Source organism: Patella vulgata, chromosome 4 (assembly GCF_932274485.2).
Source record: "Patella vulgata chromosome 4, xgPatVulg1.2, whole genome shotgun sequence".
Taxonomy (NCBI): Eukaryota; Metazoa; Mollusca; class Gastropoda; family Patellidae; genus Patella; species Patella vulgata.
The window spans coordinates 54,542,115-54,565,811 of NC_065882.2; the positions used below are offsets into that span (position 1 = coordinate 54,542,115).

The 23,697-nt window shown below is 33.6% G+C and overlaps 2 protein-coding genes across 2 annotated transcripts; one reads left to right on the forward strand and one right to left on the reverse strand.

Moving 5' to 3' along the window:
• The first annotated feature begins 160 nt into the window (after window positions 1-160).
• Window positions 161-1,134, forward strand: LOC126818730 (COMM domain-containing protein 10). Its single transcript, XM_050546274.2, has one exon. It carries the CDS (start codon window positions 215-217, stop codon window positions 815-817), a length of 603 nt encoding a protein of 200 aa, XP_050402231.1. The 5' UTR covers window positions 161-214; the 3' UTR covers window positions 818-1,134.
• Window positions 1,135-3,010: 1,876 nt separating this feature from the next.
• LOC126818717 (uncharacterized) lies at window positions 3,011-22,312 on the reverse strand. The gene is made up of 17 exons (XM_050546252.2): window positions 21,966-22,312; window positions 19,526-19,661; window positions 18,680-18,926; window positions 15,510-15,668; window positions 15,242-15,329; window positions 14,904-15,028; window positions 13,311-13,369; window positions 12,916-12,988; window positions 12,174-12,258; window positions 11,816-11,891; window positions 11,224-11,295; window positions 9,221-9,340; window positions 8,550-8,719; window positions 7,302-7,452; window positions 6,593-6,666; window positions 5,486-5,590; window positions 3,011-5,169 (listed from the first exon to the last, which is right to left on the reverse strand). The coding sequence occupies exons 1-17, from the start codon at window positions 22,224-22,226 to the stop codon at window positions 5,035-5,037; spliced, it is 2,136 nt and encodes a 711-aa protein (XP_050402209.1). The 5' UTR covers window positions 22,227-22,312; the 3' UTR covers window positions 3,011-5,034.
• Window positions 22,313-23,697: the final 1,385 nt, after the last annotated feature.

Below are 23,697 nucleotides of genomic sequence, written 5' to 3' on the forward strand. Positions count from 1 at the left end.
ATGTCAATACTTTTCTCTAATTGACTAAAATAGATTAATTTTATTGATTTGTTCTCAGCAGATATAAATTCATTTTGTCAGGGAAACATTCTTTGCTGGCCGATTTAATGGCACAAATGATAGAACGCCTTGCGACTGGATGAGAGAGAATAAGGTTAACGGTTAATTTAAGGTCATGGTTCATTTACAATGTTAATGGTCATGTGATGACAAAATGGCGGCTCTTATGTTTACAGTTACTCCCAGTATACAAAAAGCAGTTTCTTTGATAAACAACATCGAAAAATCAAAAATATCTTTGCTGTTAACAAGAATTCTGTCAAAGCTTTACATTGTGGAGAGTCGACCATTTACTGATGAGGAAGAAGAAAAGCTGCAAGGGGCGTTGGGAGTTTCCTCTGAGGAATTGGAACTCGTTTTGCAAACATTAGAATTTTTTGTCCAGCAAGCAGCTTATCATTCTGCGAAGCCACAAGTTTTATCGTCTCAGTTAAAAGAACTTCAAATTGATGATGATAAAGTTGAGTGTATTGCCGAAGTTTGGACAAATGGTGCTTACGGTGTGATTAATAGATTGAAGAGTAAAGGACTGGCATGTAAAAAGTTAGAAGATATTAATTGGAGATTGAATCTTCAACTAGCTCAGTCAACCAAAGTCAAACTGAAAGCACCAAATACGTTATTAGAATTGGCATTGAAAAGTGATGATGATGAATCAAAAGAAAGAATTCGCTTAGACTTTTCCCATGAGGAACTTTATCAATTTTACAAACAGTTAGAAACTATTCAACAACAGCTCGACACACTCTTTAAATAATGGGATATATATTTTCAATCACAACTCGGCTAAAGTTAAAACTGATTTATGGGACAAATTGATGTTCCTATGTTGCTAATTCTTGACGCATTATAAGAACTGAGGAAATCATGTGTGGTGGATCCTGACCAATGTTTTAATCATTAGAGTACATAAATAATGGCAAAGCCTGCATTACTTGGCAATACAATACCAAGGTTTATCAATTATTCTAGTTAACTTGACAATTAATGCATGGTTAACAAAGTAATTAAAGAATGTTTTTCAATATATTTATATCTTATTCTTAAACAATCAGATTAAATTACAGATCTATATTTCGTTTTTTTTTTTTACTTTCGATAACCTCTACTACATGAAGATCTGACCAGTTGTAGTGGGAGATTGTGTCAGGGGTCATATGAGCAGCTTTTAACCCTATGACGTCAGACATTTGATTAACCAATCATGCGTTGATATTTCTAGTAGGATACACACAGTTCCGTCATGCATGGCACGCCAAGAGCTCGCTGAACACGACCAAAAGATAAGTAAAACAAAATTTTGAACTATAAAAAACTTAACTTAATAGGGTCTGTGTTTTAATCAGATTGATTCTTAAAATGTACCATTGTCAGGCAACAAATACATATACACCAGCAGCATTTTGAAATGAAATGGTGTTTATCGGCCTACTTTTATTTTTTGCACCGACTGGGCTAATACCATGCAGTGTGCTATGAGTAAAATCTTGCCCTGACAGCAGCATTATGGCATAATTATTTTGAATTCAGACCATCTGGTTCTTTTATGCCCTGCACAACAGACAAAGAGAAACCATTCTGAAAAATCACAATCTCGACCAATTCCAGGAGCAAATTTCAGACCGCCATTTTAATCGGGGTTCAACTTTTGGGGGGACAGGCAATAACTATTATAAAATTGATAAGTGACTCTGAATTTTGCAAGAAATTCCTGTTATGACTAGCCGAACAAAAACCCTCAAAAGCTTTGGTGATGAGGCAGGAAGTGGTTTCTCCTTACGACTGAATAATTGAACAATTCCAGCAGTTAGGAAAAATATTATCAAGTCCTCTAGCCTTTGAAGTGAATGGGGCAATAGCTCTGCATTGAACTGAAGTGTGGCTCTAAAATTTGATAGGGTCCCTTCTGATTATTAACCATAAATCCCAGCAAGTTAGGAAAACAAATCTCAAAATCTATGTGTTGTAGTGTTCTCCACAGAACTAACATAATCCGAAAAATCTCAAAAACTGTTATCTTAAGAGCGTGTATGTTTTAATGACAGATGCGGTAGCTGCAAAAAATCAATTTCAATATGGTTCCTCCCGCCATAGGAATAGAACAATCCATAAGTTTGAATGAAAAATCTCAGATTCCACATTGACCTGAAGGGCATTTACAAGGTTTTGGTGATCAGTAATACTAATAGGGGCTTTTCTCTCTTTGCACTTTTGATAGGGTTTCTCCTTACCCTTTGGGACTATTTGAATAACTTCTGTAGACTATAACCTATACATGCCCTCCAAATGAGCCTGCCACTGTTTCTAACTGCAAAATAATAAATGGCAAATACTGGACATACGTAACTACATCATCTCTGCTAGACAAATGTCTTCCATAATACAGGTTTAACCAGCGGTTAGAGTATAAAAGAACACTTGATGGCAGCACTACAGCAAAGATAATCTTTAGATCTGGCCAATAGTTAAGAGAGGTCATCGATTTGTGCAAATGACAAACATGTAGATGTATAAAGATGAAATTTGTCATACTACTAAGTACAAGTGAGAGTAATTTTTTGGGGGAAACATGGTAATAAGTCTATGCCAGACAGAATAATTTGTCGTCATAAATTTAGAAATACACGTACACATTTTTTGTTCATCGATGACTGTGATAAGATTGTCTTTTAACAAGTTCCCAGCATCCCACCCGAAACCGAATCTATATTATATCATGTATTCAACATACAGTATTTTGAAGGCAAGGAAATCAACAACAGAGTGGGTCATGTGCACTCAATACTTTTATGGTTTAAAGTATTGATGGTGATAATAATGTAATTAAAATCAATTTAATTATTTTAATTTTATATTTTTAACATACTGATACATAAAAATAGAATAATTTTAAAATGTATATATATATATTTTTGAAAGTTAAATTATAAAATAATACAATGTAGTTTAAATTAGACATTATTTTGATGATGGAATATACTGTAATATCATAGTCAGATCCAAAATCAATAGAAGACAAGCCTATTGATTTTTAACAATGTATAATAGATGTACATTACAAATATTGTGCCAATTTATTAATGATTTCCAATTACATTGTCCTATGAGTATAAAAATTTATCTTTCTCTGAAATATAGTTATTTCTAATAACAGGAAATTATTAGGCTCTGAATGATTGATAAGCCCACAATAAATTAGACATTATTTTGATGATGGAATATACTGTAATATCATAGTCAGATCCAAAATCAATAGAAGACAAGCCTATTGATTTTTAACAATGTATAATAGATGTACATTACAAATATTGTGCCAATTTATTAATGATTTCCAATTACATTGTCCTATGAGTATAAAAATTTATCTTTCTCTGAAATATAGTTATTTCTAATAACAGGAAATTATTAGGCCCTGATTGATTGATAAGCCCACAATAAATTAGACATTATTTTGATGATGGAATATACTGTAATATCATAGTCAGATCCAAAATCAATAGAAGACAAGCCTATTGATTTTTAACAATGTATAATAGATGTACATTACAAATATTGTGCCAATTTATTAATGATTTCCAATTACATTGTCCTATGAGTATAAAAATTTATCTTTCTCTGAAATATAGTTATTTCTAATAACAGGAAATTATTAGGCTCTGATTGATTGATAAGCCCACAATAAATTAAACACCAACTTTGTAGCAACCTACTTTATAACAAACTACCAAAAAGTCATTTTTATACTCCCACAGGGAAATGTGGTGATATTGCTGTCACCACTGTCCGTCGTCTACAATTTCTTGCAAACACTCTACAGACCACATTTATTATCTGATCAGTTTGAAATTTATATGTATTGTTTACATTAATGAGACTAATGGCCTTTATTTCATTTGTTGAACTTTCTGAATGCTCTAACAATTGAACCGTGTTAACACTCTAACTACAAAAGTTATCATCCGATCTGTATTAAATTAAAATGCATTATTGAGATTAGTAAAATGAAGAAGCCTATTAAAATTAAGCAATTTCAGTTTATAATTTCCACAGTTATGGCCCTTGTTACACTTTGCTGATCCTTGTCAACTTTCGATCTGTATGAAATTGACATCTGTGTCTTGTAAATTACCTACACAACCCTTGACGACTGCTCGGATGATTTAGCTGATATGGACCTATGTTTCGTTGCCTGCAACCTATCTTTTAAGGATATGGACAATTCTTTTATAAATCACTGTTATGCGACCAATCAAAAATTTGAAATAAAAGAAATTACATTAAATTAATCAGTATAATAGTAAAGTAATACTCTGATTATATAATGTGACTTAAAGAGACAATTTTAAAAAAAACCCAAAAAACAACATAATAATATACAGGTCACAATAGGCTATGCAGGAAAACAATTTAACATAATAATACACTACACAGATACAATATCTTAGTAAGAAAATAAGATTCTCAGAGTGATTTATTTGGCAATAATATATTCATACATCCATACTTGACATTTGGCAAATATTGGTATAATTTTTTAAAAATATACTAAACTAAACCGATCACACAATATGCCATCCTGTCCTAAAAGTTTTTCTTAATGTTTTCTTAGCATAAAAATGATCTGTATTCTGACATTAATATTTACATACAAAATTATCTGCTTTTTCTATCAATCATCTGTTCACAAATATCACAATGGAATTTACCTCTTTGATTTAGGCCAAACTAAGTGTTGAATTGTGGTGATCTAACCTTAATTCTTTTAATTATAGTTTTTAGTTCAACTAAAAATAGGTTGTATCTCAACATTGATACAAACAATGCAAAATGTATCAACAAAACAATATCAACACTTTATTTTTCACTCAAATCAAAGAGGTATTATTTTAATTTAAATAAATTACATAAATATCACAACTGATCCATCACATATATGGAAGGATTTAATGAAGCATTTTTTTTCAAGCTAGCTAGCTAGCTATCATCTTTTTTCACTGTCTCGTAATTTATTAAACATAATGGTAAAATCTGATTTGAACTAAAAACAACATATTCCTGACTAAACATGGCTTCTCCATTATCACAAGGTTTATATAACCTGCCAGGAACCTAAAAAACAAAAAAAAAAACCAAACCATAAGTTGATTAAAACTGGACATTTATAAGTCTAATATAAACTAATGTTCATGAAATCTGACCATTATTTACAACAACGTTCACAAACAGCCTAGGGCAAAACTTATAACACCAGAACACAATGTCTGGTATTTTCTGTGAGTCTGGGATACGGGAAATAAGAGTTTACCGGTAAGCGTTTAACATGGTCATGGAAGAAATGTGCACACTACTTAACTGATTCCAAATAAACAAATCGTTAGTCCCAAGAATTTGGGACATTTATGAAATACATGTATATTATACTTACAATAATAGAATCACATCCATCACCAGGTTCCAGTCTGCTTCTATCTGGTTTAGTGACCGTTTGCACAGCACCTAATCCTACTTCTGCTAAAATCAATTTTCCTAGCTATAAAAAAATGTATCAAGCAAATTATATGTATTGTGATCGATTGGCAAGCATTGTTATAAATTTAGTAAACAATATTCACAACCTTCTTGCCCACTTATTATAAACAATAAAAAAAACCTTATTATTAGTATTGCAAGTTGACTAAAGGAAATGTAGGCATGTACATGTATATCAAACATAAGTTCCAAGGCAACAAAACATATGCCTATAGCAGCTAAGTCATGGGAGTAGTCCATAAAGGTTTCCATTAGTAATAACACTGATGAATAATTAAAAAATCCTTGAAAATCAACAGGTTTCTTTGCCACATAAACATATACAAATTTTGATGGGAGGGTAACTTTAAGGACAACAATATACGACCACGTGTAAATCCTTCTGCTGCGTTGGTTTGATTTAAACCACATCTCCACAGTTTTAAATTTATTACGAATCGAAACAATACCATTTACCTACAACAGTAAAATATTAGGAAGATGCACCCATTTTTACAGACCAAAGTCGAAAAGGCATTTTAAATTGCATCCAGGGTAATATATAGAGGGATAACTCGTGTTTTCCTTTTGCATTCGTCACTTCCTATTGTTGAAACATTGATTACTCATCTATCGTCGCAATGATCTCTGTGATAAAATAATATTTGGAGTGTGTTTAACCAGTTCTATCACATATGTGATAATGACTGGCACCAATATTGTCCTTTAACTTCCAAAGTATTTATGGCAATGAATTATGTCAGAATTCTGGTCATGTGGTGCATTCTAATCGCTTGGATGGCCTTTGGTTTGCTTACTTTTTACCACGACTTGCAGTATCTTTAGATGATTGAATATCAAATACTAATTAATTCTTAAAGCTCAAACTTTCACAGTTTGTGGTTTGGAAGGTAAGGACTGAAATGAAAATAACAAATTATGGCCAAATAGAAATGACATGCAGCTATTGACTCAAGTTCCTAGCCAACTATAGCAAATAAATCAAAGAAAATTAAAAACTTACAGCTGAGAACTGGGCTGCCTTTGATGGATATTTAGAGAAATATATTCCTTTCCCAAATTCTCCATGAGTAAAATCTGAAAAAAAAAAGAAGAAAACATTAGTAAGATCCTCTTTCATTCTCAGAATTTGACAGAACAAATGAAATTTGTTTTAAATTTATTCTTTAAAGAGAGGTGCAACATGTACAACACAGCCAAGAAAAAGAGACAATACTATAACCGGTATATGCTATCCATTGGTCAGTTACAACCAGAATATAGGGTATAATTTGGGTATCTTGATGACCGCTGTGGAGCTGTGTAACAATCTGAGGCTTTTAACTGGATTAACTAATAAATGAGAGAGAGAGAGAAATGGGGTTTAAGGTCCACTCAACAAAACTAGGTAATTTCAGGACTAACCTATGACTTAATTTGATTTAATAATTTGCTTGTGCGTAAAGGGTCTTTAGCAGTTGGCGGAAACCAGAGAACCTGGAGAAAAACCTCCAAGGTTGTCACGCACAAGTGGGAAATCGATACCACGCCAGTTGACTCAATGACAGACCTTGTGATCCAAAGCACATGGCGCACGCGTTAACCATTCGGCCACCCAACTCATAAATGAGATACATGTCACTAACTTTCAGAAGAACAGACAAGGATTGTAATATTTTTCACACCAGACATGAGAAGATGTTTTATGTTTATACATGTTGTAAAATAATTACCATCTTGTGTAAAACCAGTAAGTATGATATCTTGTAATCTTTGTGGTCGAATTAATCCACCACAATAATATAACTGTGTTACCATACTTGGATCACGTAAAGTCTGGTTATGTCTCTGATAGGAATCTTTAACATCTGAGGATAATATTGACTGATGAAGGAAAGAAAAGTTAACATTTATTAAAAACTCACTTTTAGTTTGATTTTGTGAGAGATTTTGTGGAGATTAACCTGCACTCGATACAAACTAGGTCATTTCGGGACTAACAGGGTTCAATTTTATTTCAATAAATCGCTTACGCGTACAGGTCTTTAGCAGTGGGAGGAAACAGTACGGCCAAGAGAAAATCTACGAGGTTGGACAGGCGACCCTACTCCTTGTCACGTACAACACGAGTTGACTCAATGACAGGCCTCATGGCGCAGAGCGCGGGCGCTAACCATTTGGCCATCAAACCCCCCAGTTTGATTTTGTAGAAATAGTTCAAGTTTCTATATGGTGGAAGTTTAATACTCAAACGAATAGAACAGAAGGTTAGACCAGATCCAACTTGAACACAATATTCCTCTTTAATAAAAATACTTCATTCCATCATTCATTTAAATATATAAAGGATCAACAGAATATGGGAATGATCTTATTCAATCATCATTTGGATTGCTCAAAGATGTCTCCATAAATATTGAAGGGGTATGTTTATAACTGTGAATATTTATCTTTGGATTAGCTTTTGTATCAATGACTACACCCTTAACTATCTTCTTCATACATGTTCTGACTGTGCACATTCACACATGATTATGGGAGGGGGGTCACGGTGGTTAAGTGGGTAAGACGCTGGCTCACTAGTCTGGAGGTCGGGTGTTCGATCCCTGCACTGGCCGAGAAAGTTCATCCAGATTTACGGCGAAGTTTCCCCTTGTCAGTGATGCAGGACGGAAGTCCTGCGAGGACAGCTGTCTAGTCGTTCGGATGGGATGAAAAACCAAGGTCCTGTGTACACATGGTGTGCACGTAAAAGATCCCTTGGCAGTTGGAATTCGATATAAGAGTAGGCTGTTACGTAGTGCCGCTGCCCAGGCAAAATTCCCTCATAGCACACTGTATGGCGTATGCCCGTCTTCAGTGGCCCAGTTCAGAGCATAACAGTAGGATGTTAAACCCATATTAAGAGATAATGTACTAAAATGCTTATGTATGGCCGTGGCAGTAATACAGAACATGTTTACTAATGTAATACATTTTACCTTGTTTATTGATGTGACTTCAAATTGTATTTTAATACTGGGATCGGAATGCATAGCATCTTTAAACTGTTGAGTTGTATCGTAGAAAAAAGCAGCGTCTATCATATGGTCGTATGGTTCTTGTTGACTACGCACACGCATATAAGGAAATGCAATTGAACTTCCATCACCTATTAGACAGAGAAAGTAATATTAGAAGGGAACTAACCCTTATTTTCAATGAAATACACTAGAGTATAAGAGAGAGAGAAATGGGGTTTAACATTCACGCCATATAAACCAGGTCATTTTGGGATTAACAATAATTTGCTTGTGAAGTTGTATGTAGGAGTCTTTAGCAGCAGGAGAAATCCAGATGACCAGGAGAAAACCCACAAGGTTTGACAGGCGACCCTACACCGTGTCACATACAAGCATGGAATCGAAACCATGCCACGTAAATCAATGACAGACCTTATGCTCTGAAGTGAACACAAATTATGAAGAAATAATAACTGTATATGCAAGTATATGGAGTCATGAAATTATTTATTTCCAAATCTTGCTTGGTCGAAAGATCTTCAGCTGCATTTACACATTCAAATTTCCAAAAATATAATTGAATAATTATCATCAATTGGTTTTTTACTACATATTGGTAATGATTAGTAATAAACAGTTAAAACTCTCACCAAAACGTGTTGTATTATGTGCACCATTTTCTAATAATCTGTTCTTGTGGATGTCCATTTTGTCAACTTGCTGTTGTAATTCATTAATTAAATCTTCTGTAGTGATATCATCATCTATATCTATAAAATGTACAAGTCATTCGTTCTTGTTAGAAACAAATATATAACTACACATACTAGAGATTCAAATGGCATAAGGTGAAAATATACAACTACATGTACTAAAGATCCTAATAGATTAAAGTTTTCAATGGAAATGTTCTTGTTAGAAAAAACATCACAACATGCACTAAACATACTAATGAATGCATTGTGCATTTTTATTTTAAACCAGCGGTTGCCAGGAAAGATACACCCACACTATTTAAGAGATGGAAAGAGAATAAGCTAAGCAAAAACACGATTTTTTGTACAATCTGGGACCATAATCAAATAACGGCCTGATATGCATGAATATCGAAAGGAACCAAGATCTTTTGGATATAAACATATATTTTAAGTTCCATCAAGATTGGATAAAAACTGTGACTTCTAGAAGGTCCACTACCTTGGTATTATATACTTTTACACTATTTGCGTACAAGTAGCAGCCATTTTGTTCAAGTAGTTTTGCTCCGATTTTCATGTAATTTAAACTCAACCTTCATTGAGGTGTAACAGTGATATATTGAATACAAATAGTGACTTCTTGAAGGTCCACAAGCTAAAACGTGATTTTTCAAACAATCAGGGGCCATAATCCAGGAAGTTACATTCCAATATGCATGATTATCGAGAGGAACCAAGATCTTTGTGATATAAACATACATTGCAAGTTGTTTCATAAAAATCAAATAAAAATTGTCACTTCTAGAGGGTCCACAGCTTGGTATTACATACTTTTACAATGTTTGCGTACACGAAGCGTCCATTTTATCTGGTAGTTTTGGTTGGATTTTTATGAAATTCAAACTCAACATTCATTGAGGTGTAACGGTGATATATTAAAATGGTTTTTAAAATTGAATCAAAAATGTAACTTCTAGAGGGTCCACAAGCTAAAATCTTGATTTTTCAAACAATCATGGGCCATAACCCAGGATGTTTTCTTCCAAAATACATGATTATCCAAAGGAACTGAAAACTTTGTGATATAAACATAAATTTAAAGTTTTATTAAAATTAGATCAAAATTGTGACCTCTACAGGGTCCACAACCTTGATGTGACATACTTTTACACTATTTGCGTGCGTGTAACAGTGATATCTTTAAACATTTTTTTAAATCGGATAAAAATTGTGACCTCTAGAGTCTTGAGGGACCACAAGCTAAAAAAGTGATTTTTCGTACAATCAGGGACCATAATCCAGGAAGTTACGGTCTGATATGCGCGATTATTGAAAGGAACCAAGATCTTTGGGTAATAAACATACATTTCAAGTTTAATCAAAATCAGATAAAAATTGTGACCTCTAGACAGGGGCAATGACAATATACGTCCACATTTTTCACGTGGACGTATAAAAGATATATGACAACTGACACTAAATGTCATAAAGATTTTACTAATGATTAACCTAGAACAATGACAATATACGTCCACATTTTTCACGTGGACGTATAAAAGATATATGACAACTGACACTAAATGTCATAAAGATTTTACTAATGATTAACCTAGAACAATTTCCGCAGCAAGATTAATACTTTTATTATTAGACCACAAGCAAATGATTCTACTATGTTTTACCCGGAAAAAATATTAAAACTAGTAAGAATGTAGCAGCAACATGTGAATAGAGCCCATATTGCATACAATAATTTTATGGTTGTATGTTTATGTGGCATATAAGCTGAATGCTACAAATGTTCCAACCTTAACCATAGATAAATCAAAGATGAATCATCACTGTCTAATGTTGTGTTGATTGTAGAACAATCACTGGTCAACAATTAACATCAAAGAAATGATAGATATACTATTAATATCTCAAATTGTATTATTGTAGCAATTTCACAGTACCTCCACTAGAAACAATCTGCCTATTGACTGCTTGCTGTACTTTCCATATTCTAAACGTCCGTAATTCTTTTTCTGACAAAAAAAAAAACCCACAAACTTATCAATGTATATTGTATAAAATTATAACTGCTGAGAAAAGAGCAAAGTGAAGCAAAAAAAAAAAAAAATAGTTCTTAAAATAATATTTACTTCTTAATTTCAATGAAAACAACCAATATCAATTTTAAAAAATATAGAGAATCTCCTACAAGTCTTTTTTAATGTCAAAAAATATTACTACTATATCGATGTTTGTTGATATTTTTTGATATCAAAAAAGATGAGTAGAAGATCTTATTTATCACCCAAACCTTTTTTACACGCACAAATAAATAAATTGAATTCTTTGGTATAGATTTTATTTAATGTAGAATATGAAAGTTACCACACAAGCGATATCTACTGTAGAATGTGTTATTGGGTGATAAATGCTGATTATTGTAGCCTGTAGTATACAGGCAATATAACAGGAATAATGACATATTTTTTCAATAAAATGTCTCTTTGGGATACAACCTATCTTATCTACAACTACTATGATATTTATACATACCTAGAGAAGATTTTTCTTGTTTGATTCTTTCATTGTCTAATGCCAACGTGCTAATAATTTCATCTTGTGATTTTACCTATTAAATGTACAATACCAGACAATAAAATAAATATACATTGTCAGACAATAAAATATTTGCCCAACAGCCAATAAGTTGTCCAAGCAGTCCATAAAGAATGTCACTATTTGAATGTTTTGGTAAAAATCTACTGATGAACTATGAAATTTCTGTCTCATGAAAAAATAAACTACGCAGAAAGTTTCAACAATAAATCTCAGAAACTGTGAGTGTCCCAAAATGTATAGCTTAGAAGACTTTGAAGACACTGGTGAATGATCTGCCAATAATTCTGATTACCTTTTTCTGTAATTGTAATATTTCGTGTTTCATTCTCATAATACATGACATCTGTGCTTGATAGGACTCTAAGGTTTTATCTTTCCTGAAAACAGATACAGGGTATAAGAAAGATTCCATTTCCAGGACAAAACTATGTGGTCTACTTGTGTAACATAAACTATAGTTTATTTCATCAATTCCATAAAATGCACAATCTGATTAAAATACAGATCTATATTTCATTTCGTTTTTTTATACTTTCGATGGGCTACACTACATGAAGATCTGACAAGTTATAGCGATAGGTCACATCACGGGTCAAAAGACCGACTTATGACCCTATGATGTCAGACATTTGATTAACCAATCAGCATTGATGTTACTAGAGAATTACCCACAGTTGCGTGAAAAACACGCCTAAAGCTCGCCGGAACAGACTGTTTCATTGTCTTATCCCTGACACCATTCAGAACACGAGTTAAATAACAACTCTTCCAGATCCAAGTGTAGAAAAGACAAGTAAAACGAAATTTTGAACTATAAAAACAAAACGAAATAGGATCTGTGTTTTAACCAGATTGTAAAATGCATAAATGTAATATTTTCAATTCCGGAAGTAGACCTAATTACAATTTTGTTCAGTTGAACTTAGTTAATGTTTGATATTATGAGAAACTACTAGGAAAAAATTTGGATAAAATTAATTTTCAACTGTCTATTTTACATTACTTTTTCAAAAAAAAAACCCCAATATACTTACCATTTCTTTAATTCTTGTTCCATTTCAAATGCTTCAATACCTGGTAGACTAACTGTACTTAGAAGAGAATGACCTGAAATACATACCGGTAATCAATGTAATTGCCTTATTTGTGTAATACTCTGATGTTCCCCATCTTTTCACAGCAATTGCTCATACATTTTCTTCTTTTTGGAAAATAAGCTATAATAAGATGTAAAACTGTAAGGATTCTAAATTGTGGATTTGGCGGATATGTACATAGAATTCTTGAAGGTTAACAGCATGGAACTGAGTTTTACATGACAAGATTATGCATTGTATGAGAATCAATTCTTTATAATATGTCTTGAAATGTAACCATCAATGATACAATATTTTTAATCATTGACCAATAATTTGGAATTTTGACTGACCTGTAAAACCTGGTAAATAACACATTAAAGTACAATTTGTAAACTGTTCTGCTAATTCACTGAAATATACATAGAAACATATTACATAACCTGTAAACCACAACATTTAGTTTGGGTTGTTTTCTTATTTTGCTTATTTTGATTTTAGAGAAAAATTCATATAAAACATAAACAAGCTAACAGTGAGGCTGATGTTGACCGCCGAAATCCCGAAATAAATAGATGACACATATTAATTAATCGCACATTTATTGTTTTCAAAAGTATTGAACAATCAAACTGATTATCAACTATACACTAAGTTTCATCACTCTCTATCAGGTAGAATCAAAGTTATCTTGTCCCAAAGCATCGACAAAAGAAAATGCTTAACTCTGCTTAGCTTTAGCTCGAAATGTTAATCATTGAACTCGGTCAAAACATTCACCTAATGAACATCTACATCAGGTTTAAACATTCTACCTCACTTAAAATCAGAGTATTTATGTTCCAAAGTCTTGACCAATCAAAGTGCTTATTGCTCCTTAGAGTCTAAGGAGAAAATTCTCATCATCGAACTTATACTTGGAGTTTCATCACTCTCACTTAATTAGAACTAAAGTCATCGTGTCTCAAAGCATCAACCAATCAAATTGCTTATCTCTGCTTACTGTAAGCAGAAAATGCTCTTTTTCGAACTCCATCAAGGCATTCACCTAATAAACACCTACACAAATTGTGAACATTCTAGCTCAATTAGAATATTCACACTTTATCGCTCTGCATACCCTGAGCAGAAAATGCTCATTATCGAACTTAGTCAAGGTATTGATGTAACAAAACCATACACCAAGTTTCATCACTGTTACTTAATTAGAACTAAAGTTATCATGTCCCAAAGCATCAACCAATCAAATTGCCTATCTCTGTTTACCCAAAGCAGAAAATGCTCATCATCGAACTCCATCAAGGCATTAACCTATTAAACGCCTACACCAAGTCTGAACATTGTAGTTCAATTAGAAGGAGGGTTTTTGTTTCCCCCAAAAGTTTGACGATCAGGCAGACGGACCGACGGACGGATCAGACTGACAGACCAGACAGGTAGACAGGCAGACCCATTTTAATAGTTTTAGCTATTTATTACTTTATATTACATGTACAAGTTGTATACCCAAGATTCACATACCCATATTTCATTTAAATTATATTCATTTCTCTACAACAATTTGGCATATTGTTAAATAGACCAAATTCTTCCTATAATGGCTAATTTTTTGTTGTTGAGAAATCCTGCTGTGCAGTGTATTTCCATACATTGCATGGTTATTTTTATCACAATACATTCATTAGAAGTAAAGTTATTGTGTTTCAAAGAATCAATAGCAGCAGACGAATGAAATATGTTTAAACAACTTATTTGAATGACTGTGATAACAAAGAGCTATATTAAAAGTTTGATCAAAATCTTTCACTATAAAGAAAGAGTGTTACGGAGGTACAAAAAGATAGATCACAGTTATGCACCTAGATTACACAGACTATCCATAATCTGCATACCGAATTATTCTATCAGATCTGATCTGGTGCACCCCTAAAATCCAACATTCTTACCTCCATCTACTATTTAGTACAAGATCATCAGAAAACCCAAATTTTTGGAAAAAGTCTACAGCACCATTATCAGCATGTACAACTACAGCTTCATATTGACCTGTTACAGCTGGATCTACTACTTGCTAAAATAAAAACAGTCAAAAACAGATCAAATATTTATCAGCTAATTTTCAAAATGACTTTTGCAAATAATCAAAATCAAAGTTGTAAGTCAAAGAGATGACAAGGCCGGTAAATTTTCTGCACAGATTATATAAGCACTGCTAAAATTTTGCCAGATGAATGTATGATACAGCATTCTAATGACTTGTACAATTTACTGGAAATGTACTTACTGATAAAAGAAATTTTCCAATTCCATATTTCCTATATCTTGGTCTAACTGTCAATATTGTTAAATGAATCACTCTTTCTCTGTGTCTCCTGAAACAGCATTATCAATTAAAGTACATTCACAAAAATATAACAAAACTCTAGTCATTGGTGCTTTTCATCATACACAAGTACGTTTTGTATTTATATATTATTGCAGCCTCTATTGTGCATGCCCAACAGCCAGCAATTGACAACACATTAAAAATTGATGTATAAAGATTAACTTACACATATTTCTTTTCAAATGTTAAACACCCAATAATTCTATTTTCCACACCAATGTCATTTTTGTCTATTTGTTCCTCTTTTTCATTTCTAATTTTCCGTCTCTTTGATGCTGATTTTATAAAAGAATTGATTCCATGAGAAAAATCATCTTCATCCTCACTAGAAAGAAAAAAAAAATTATAAGGCATCAAAACCACCAGTCATCTATCCAGTCAGTCAATAAATGAAATGAAATGAAATGATATGCACTCACAAATGAAGATGGGCATACGCCATACGGTGTGCTATGACGGAAATTTTACACACAGAGCGGCGCTATGGCCTACTCTTATATCAAAATCCAACTGACAAGGGCTCTTTTACGCACATGGCATTGTGTACACGGGACCTTGGTTTTCCATCCGAATGAATAAATCAATAAATGTAGAACTGTGATTTCTGTAGGAAAAAATAGCCAAAATTACAACTAGTGAAAGTTACCCAGTCAGTAAGGCATTGGCTCAATAAAAAAGGTCAATGGATCGGATCCGGCGTTGGCCGAGAAAACTCTTTGGGATTTTCCACTCGTCCATGGTACAGGAAGGAGGACGGACCCAATGTAAAAGCGACTGTTCAGGCAAATTTTCTTTCATTGAACACTGCATGATTTATGTCTGTCTTTTTAAGCCCGGTTGATGCAGAAAAGTAGGATGTTAAACTTCTAATCTCACTAATCTGAACAATGCATAGAAATCTCAAGCAGAGTGAATAACTTTTGGTATGTTCACATATCATACAATGGTAGTAAGGTCGACAATCACTCTAGAATAAAGTACCAGGTAATGGACATTTTAACCAACCAAATCAACGTGTATAACATTCAAGCAGATCAGATGATATCTTTTGTCACTAAAGCATTCACAAGGCTGATGCATGACAATGAATTTCAATAGAGTTCATCCTTAGCAAATTTGATAGTTTTAATGCCAAGAGCGGTTGTACAACAATATAGAACTACATCCAGAAGGCATATAAACAGATCTGAGATAACAATAATAATATTTATTATTTAACGCCAATTACATCAACATCAATCTCAATAGGCGGTACAATATAAAGTGAAAAACAATAAAATATCACAGAGATATGTATTTAAAGAACATTTACGTTAAAAAGTAGATCCACAATTAAAAGAAATAACTCTGAAAAAAAATTCTAAGAACAAAACAAAAATTTAAAACCGCTTAAATGACTTAAATATAATAATTAAAACTGACAGTAAGCTATGGTAAAAAGATGAGTTTTTAGTTGGCATTTAAAAGAAATAACTCTGAAAAAAAATTCTAAGAACAAAACAAAAATTTAAAACTGCTTAAATGACTTAAATATAATAATTAAAACTGACAGTAAGCTATGGTAAAAAGATGAGTTTTTAGTTGGGATTTAAAAGATTCAAGTGACAGTGCATTACAGATGTTTAAAGGTGTGGCATTTCTAAGATGAGGGGCGGCAATAGAAAACGCTTGCCTGCTATAAAATGTAATCGCATGAGTGTTTGCAAAAAATTGAGGATGGTAACAATGTTATCAATGTTATAAGTCCAGATTTTTAAGTGACTGTATTCTATTTGTAGTAGTCAGGGTATATGAATATGATAAGAAAAAAAAATTGATTTGCAATTATTGGATGTTTAAAAAAAAGTGCTGATCAATCTGAAAATTTGATTAGCAGTTCCTCTTGATTAAATAAGTAAATTTTCACAGTATTGTATTCAACGATCTCTAAACGCCATTAATTTCTGCTGATATACAACTAATGTTTATGTGTGTATAGGGGCTTCCATTCCCTTTAACAGACTTCAACTACGAATAGTTTTATGTTATGTAGCATATCATGTTCTGAATACAAAAACCAGAGGTTGCCAGGCAGGATACGCCCACATTTTGCAAGAAATGGACTGAGAACAAGATAAACAAAAATGCGAATTTTTGTACAATCTGGGACCATAATCCAGGAAGTTATGTTCGGATATACGCATATAGCGAAAGGGTCATAATTAAGGAAGTTACGATCTGATATGCGTGAATATCGACAGGAACCAAGATCTTTGGGACATAAACATATATTTTACGTTTTATCAAAATCTGATAAAAATTGTGACTTCTAGAGGGTCCGCAACCTTGATATATCATATTTTTACACTATTTGCGTACGAGGGGCGGACATTTTGTGAGACAGTTTCGGTCTGATTTCTACAAAATTCAAACTCAACCACAATTAGGGTGTATCAGTGATATATTCAAACGTTTTTTTTAAAAAAAAAAAAATTGTAAATCAAGAGAGACTACAGGCTAAAAACGTGATTTTTCGTACAATCAAGGGACATAATACAGGAAGTTAAGATCCAATATGCATGAATATGGAAAGAAACCATGATCTTTTAGTTATAAACATGCATTTCAAGTTTCATCAAAATCAGAAGAAAATTGTGACCTATAGAGTGTCCACAAGCTAAAAATGTGATTTTTCATACAATCAGGGGCCATAATCCATAAAGTCATGGTCCGATATTATGCCAATATCGAAACAAACATAGATCTTTGGGAGATACACCTATATTTTAAGTTTAGTCAAAATCAAATAAAAATTGTGACATGTACAGTATCCACAAACAAATTGTAGACGGACGGACAAGGACAACGTCAATATATGTCCACATGAAAATGTGGGCGTATAGAAATGTGATTTATCGTACAATCATGGGCCATAATCCATGAAGTTATGGTCCGATACATGCCAATATTGAAAGGAACCGAGATCTTTGGGAGATAGACCTATATTTCAAGTTTCCTCATAAACGGATAAAAATTGTGACCTGTAGAGTGTACACAAACAAATTGTGGACGACAGACAGACAGACGGGGGCGATGTCCATATACGTCCACATGAAAATGTGGGCGTATAAAAATGTTCGTACGCAGTGGAACAGTAAATCACGTTTGTTAAACATTTTTTTCACGCTTAATTTGGGACAAGAAACTTGATTCACAGATTCCCTTAAATTTGATAACTTTCTCCTAATCAAATTAATATTTGATTCGCACTTACATTTGTTTTTGTTTAGCAAACTCTGATGCGAAACCGCTTATCATATTCCCTGGTAGTAGTTTTGTAACAATCAGAATTCTAACCTGTCTTCATCTTCTTCTTCATCTTCATCATCATCAGTGTCACTAAATACAGCTTCAAATTTACTAGGCTGGGATTCTTCTTCTTCAAAAATATCTTTTTCATTTTCAGTTTCAATGGAGTCTTCAATACTTTCCTTCTTCAATTCTTTATCTTTTACTGCTGTTTCTTCATTTAATAATGTTCCATCTTTTGAGTTTTTGTGCAGCAGTCTCTTTTTCTTTCTTTCCTCAACATCATTTAGTGCATCTTTAATAATAAATTTCCATTGTTTAAAACTAACAAAGGCTTCTCTATAACACGAATTTGCAGCCCAAATCCATAAAAAGCTACTGAAGCCGTCATCATATTGCCTAACATAAAAAAAGTTACTGAAGCCGTCATTTTATTGCCTAGCATAAAAAGCTACTGAAGCTGTCATTATACCGGCACCCTCATTACACTGCCTAACAGATGAGTTCCCAAAAAATAGAACATACTTACAATCTTCGTAAAAGTCAAATTATGAAAATCGGTCAATCCCAACAAAATGTTTGCAAATAAAATTTTGATCCCTGTTACATTATAATAATAATCAGTTATTTCTGCTGGCGTTGGGAAAGATAAAGCATTATTTATAAAGAAGTATTTGATCATACAAGTTAGCTGCAGTGTACAGTATGAAGTTGGTCTGCAATTCATATGAATTTCATACTACATAAAATCAATTTAACTCTCAAGGTGATCATGTCACTCCACCCTATCTACTGTAAAATTCATTCCTTTTACTAAGTTTACTCCAAAGTCTTTTTTATAATTGTTTATCAAAAGTTAGGTCTATACAATATCAAAAAAGGGTAATAAATTACCTTTTACATCTTGAACTAAAACAATTGTACGAGCCCATCGTTCACAAACTGTTGCATACAAAACATCTAATGTCATTTCTGATAAAGCAATATCATAAAGACCAACCACAGCATGTAGAAGATCACTGTTTGATATCTGCAACAAATAATTTTTATCTGATCAATGTTGTGATGATTTGATTAAAATTTAACTAATAGATTGAATGGCCTCAAAGACTTGAGCAGTCCATATATGTTCAATTTTTTCGTCAAATAATTCAAAGAAATCGAACATGTATGGAAGACATTGGCGGCGAATTAATTGAATCAATTTAATTGAATCAATTAATTGACGGATCAACGTTCCTTTGATGTTTATTGCCGACTCGTCAATTAAATTGACCAAGTGTGATAGTGCCAGAGATGCTTTCATCTCGAAGTTTTCGATCAGAATGAAAATTGACGCTAAAACATTGATCGTGTGTGGGCAAGGTCAATTTTGTCAATTAATTGATTGACAAAAAAATTGAACGTGCTTAGGCCGCTTAAGATTAGTTGAAACATTACCATCACTTTATTCAATCATGTCAACACAATCAACCCCGGTCAAATATTACTGTTTCAAGGTTCGTGATGCCATGATCTGACGCTTATACATGTACATATGTAACTCTATTGCTTGGAACCTTAATATAGACGAAAAGTTGAAAACATACGTAGAAAAGCAGTAATATAAACTGATTTACATTCGTTTTTGTTAAAATTTTATTGTTTTGCTTTGTTCTTCAAATATTTTCATCACAAATTGAGCTCAGGGCCATAGATAATAGTGTTCTTGTTAAATGTAAGATTTATATAAAGAGATGAGTGTTCTTGCTATAATAGTTTAAAAATAGATAATGAAAAATTAATACTTGATTTTCCATTTTATCATTCCTGCTTTCATAAATGATAAAATAACCCCCATGACCTTGTAAAGGAGAGCGATTTTCAATTTTTATTTTACAAGGGAGAAAAATCTCCCCTTGGTCGACATTCAGGTACGTGACAGGCGCTCCAGAGCAATCGTTCGCCTTAAAAAACAATGACTGTAGACCAGTACTGAATTCATACCATTGTCTTTGATGTTTAATGATTTGGATAAGAGCTATACTGCTATAGGCCTACACCTTTTCGGACTGATTGAATGCAAACTTCAAGATAAACTAAAACCAAACCACTGATCACTGATAGTATTTATTGTGCATGCTCTCCAGAAAAAAAATATGGTATCACCATTTGACATGACTTGTGGAATATGTCTAGCCTCGTTCTTCGAGTCCCTAGTGTGTAAAATGTTTATTTTTGTCTTAAATATTGGATATCTTTTGCTGTTGATTTAAATTGACAAATAATTCGTGTTTTCAATCTCAAAGACTGTGGATGATATTGAGTTAGAGTAGTGGTTCTTAATCTTTTTTTGCCAACCGCATACCTTGGAACACATGAAAAAATCACGGCACACCTGGCTAAATATATATGAAAAATATTTGAATTTTTAAAAATAGAAACATGGCAAGTCAGACGGAATACAACCGTAGACAGGTCATAGACACATAGAATGACTCTTGAAAACAAAAACACAGTATGAACTTATCAGTAGACACCAGTGAATACTCAATTGGGATCAGGTGGTTTTTCACATTTTCTTAGTGTGCCGTTCAAAATTTCGCACACTGGTTGAGAATCACTAAGATAGACACTTACATGTAGCTATGCCAGCTACGGTACTTTAAGTTTAAAGGAGCTAAATCGCTAATATTTGGGACCTAGAAATTGACACAAATGGGTCGCAACGCATATAATAATGTAATATTAATGTATATTAACTGATTTACATTCAATTGTTTCTGTTTTACTGTAATTTCTAATCATTTACATTTGGCCAAATGCGCCAAATAAGTCTCAATTAAATGACAACCTTTAGCGTCTGGTTATTCCAGTCTACGCTGATGGTATTTATTGCACATGCTCTCCAGATAAGAATATAGCGTCACCATTTGACACGACTTGTGGAATATGTCTAGCCTCGTTCTTTGAGTCCCTTGTTCCAAATTGCGCTAAAACGCATATGGCATGATATGGTACACGATTCGTGTACCAATTTGGCAATGGTAAAATGTTTATTTTGTCTTGAATATTGGATATCAGAAGCCCATCTTTTCCCGGTAAGATCACAAGAACAATGTTGATTTGACTTGACAAATAATTCTTGTTTTCAATGTCGAAGATTTTTGATGATATTGACTTGAGTTAGAGACTTCTTAGCTAGGCCTACGGTAGTTTAGTTTAAAGTTTTAAGCTTATGAGCTTATTTGAATTAAGCTTTGAAATTGTCATCTATTTTCTTTTGGTGAATGTGATAACACATCTATTAGCCTCCACCGAACATACATGGTATGCTGTGTAATCATATACTTACTCCTTGAATAACATCACTGTCATGGCAGGGATTTGTTTTATTCTGAAGTTGTAATATACGACGGAAGTCTACTATAACTGGATATCCTGATACAGTATTACCGCTTCTGTCCTTGAATTCTAATTTATCTGCAAGTTGGGAACCAGGGCGAATACTTGGTAGTGATGAGGCTTCGTCCAGATGTAACAAATCTTTAGCGAGTTCGGATAAATTTGAGGATATTCCATTCTCATTTGGAACTTTAGTGTTTTTGTCGGCCATATTATCAACATTACAGTTCAGCAGAAAATCGTCAAGCAATTGAGAGGAGATAACTTATGAAAAATAATCGACAGTTATCTCCCCTTAGACCACACTTTCGATGCGAAAAATCTAAAAGGTTAATTTTCAGCGAACCACCCACATTTGCTGTGTAATTTGCAGTAACAATTCAAGCCTATGAGTCTGCTATTTATAGGCCTACCATAGAAATATATTTCAATGATTCATACGGTTTAGTGTTAAACAAAACCCCCATTTTACCCATTCAAACACTGAAACAGAAACGTGTTCCGAAAAATAAAAAAAATTAAAATGTAAAAAAATAAAGTGAGGCTATGTAGAACATTGACACTGAGTGACTGACCCCATAATTAAGGCCCGAGTGGAAGCCCCCCCCCCCCCACACACACACACAAAAGTCCCATAAAGGGTCCTTGTTTTGTTGGCTAGGGAATGCACGTGCAGTGCACTGAATTCGGTGTATGGATATTCGTTTGTGTGGTCCTTATGGGAGTTGAAGTAAGACGTTGCTCGCTAATCTACAGATCCCGTGTTCCATCCCTGTTTTGACCGAGAAAGTTCATAGGGGTTTCCCTTTGTTAGTGGTGCAGAACAGAGAGCACGGCAAGGGAGAACAAAAATCGAGTTCCAGTGTAGGCTACACATAGGCGTAGGGCCTACACGTAAAATATCCCCTGGCAGTTGGAATTCGATATAAGAGTAGGCCGTAGCGCCCAGTTAGAATTCGAAATTTGCCATAGCACCGCTGTTCCGACTCCATAGCACACGTACGTACTATGGCGTATGCCCGTCTTTATTAGCCCAGTCGAAGCTGAATAGTACAGGACGCCCCCCCCCCCCCATTTCCATATGAACATTCCATACTGTTCTCAAGATTGACTCATAATACCGGTGACTGTTGCGGGGAGATATTGCTTTTGGTCGATATTTATGAAGTTATGAACATTGCTCACTTACCCAAATCACAAGGAAACTTATGCAAAATAACTGTTACAAGTTATAATTAATTAGGGACATCTGGCATTTTGAATGTCATTTTTCGCTTGTCAACTTGGGCGATTTACCCATTTGATCAAAAATATAAAATAATTATAAACGCCGTACTGGTTTTGAATTTTGGAAACCCTTGTCAGAAAGTAATTGTTTGCTCTGATCGCAGTTTGAATTTGAAGTTTCCCATATTCTTTTTATTGCGTGAGTTTCGTCCCTGTATACCCTTTGCAACTCTGAAATTTTCAAATGCTTTAAATACAATAAAGATCATGTGTTCTTGTTTGTATCTGAACCGATTTTATGTAAAATTCTATGGTAGGGTTCTGGAACCCCAGCCACTTGGGCCTGTCCTTTAATCCGTTCTTCCCATCTGGGAAGTCGAATAACTCTCTCCCAAGCTGCTTGTCAACCCGGTGTGTTCAGAGATGTGCTGTGGCTTGCGAAGGAGGGTAGGCAG

Excerpts from the sequence above, each read along its gene's own strand:
- LOC126818730 (XM_050546274.2), top strand. The coding sequence starts at position 215 with ATGGCGGCTCTTATGTTTACAGTTACTCCCAGTATACAAAAAGCAGTT.
- LOC126818717 (XM_050546252.2), bottom strand. The coding sequence starts at position 22,226 with ATGGCCGACAAAAACACTAAAGTTCCAAATGAGAATGGAATATCCTCA. Across the intron at positions 12,989-13,310 it reads TTATTTACCAGGTTTTACAG|GTCATTCTCTTCTAAGTACA; the intron begins GTCAGTCAAAAT and ends TATGTATTTCAG. Across the intron at positions 11,296-11,815 it reads ACAAGAAAAATCTTCTCTAG|AAAAAGAATTACGGACGTTT; the intron begins GTATGTATAAAT and ends TTTTTTTGTCAG.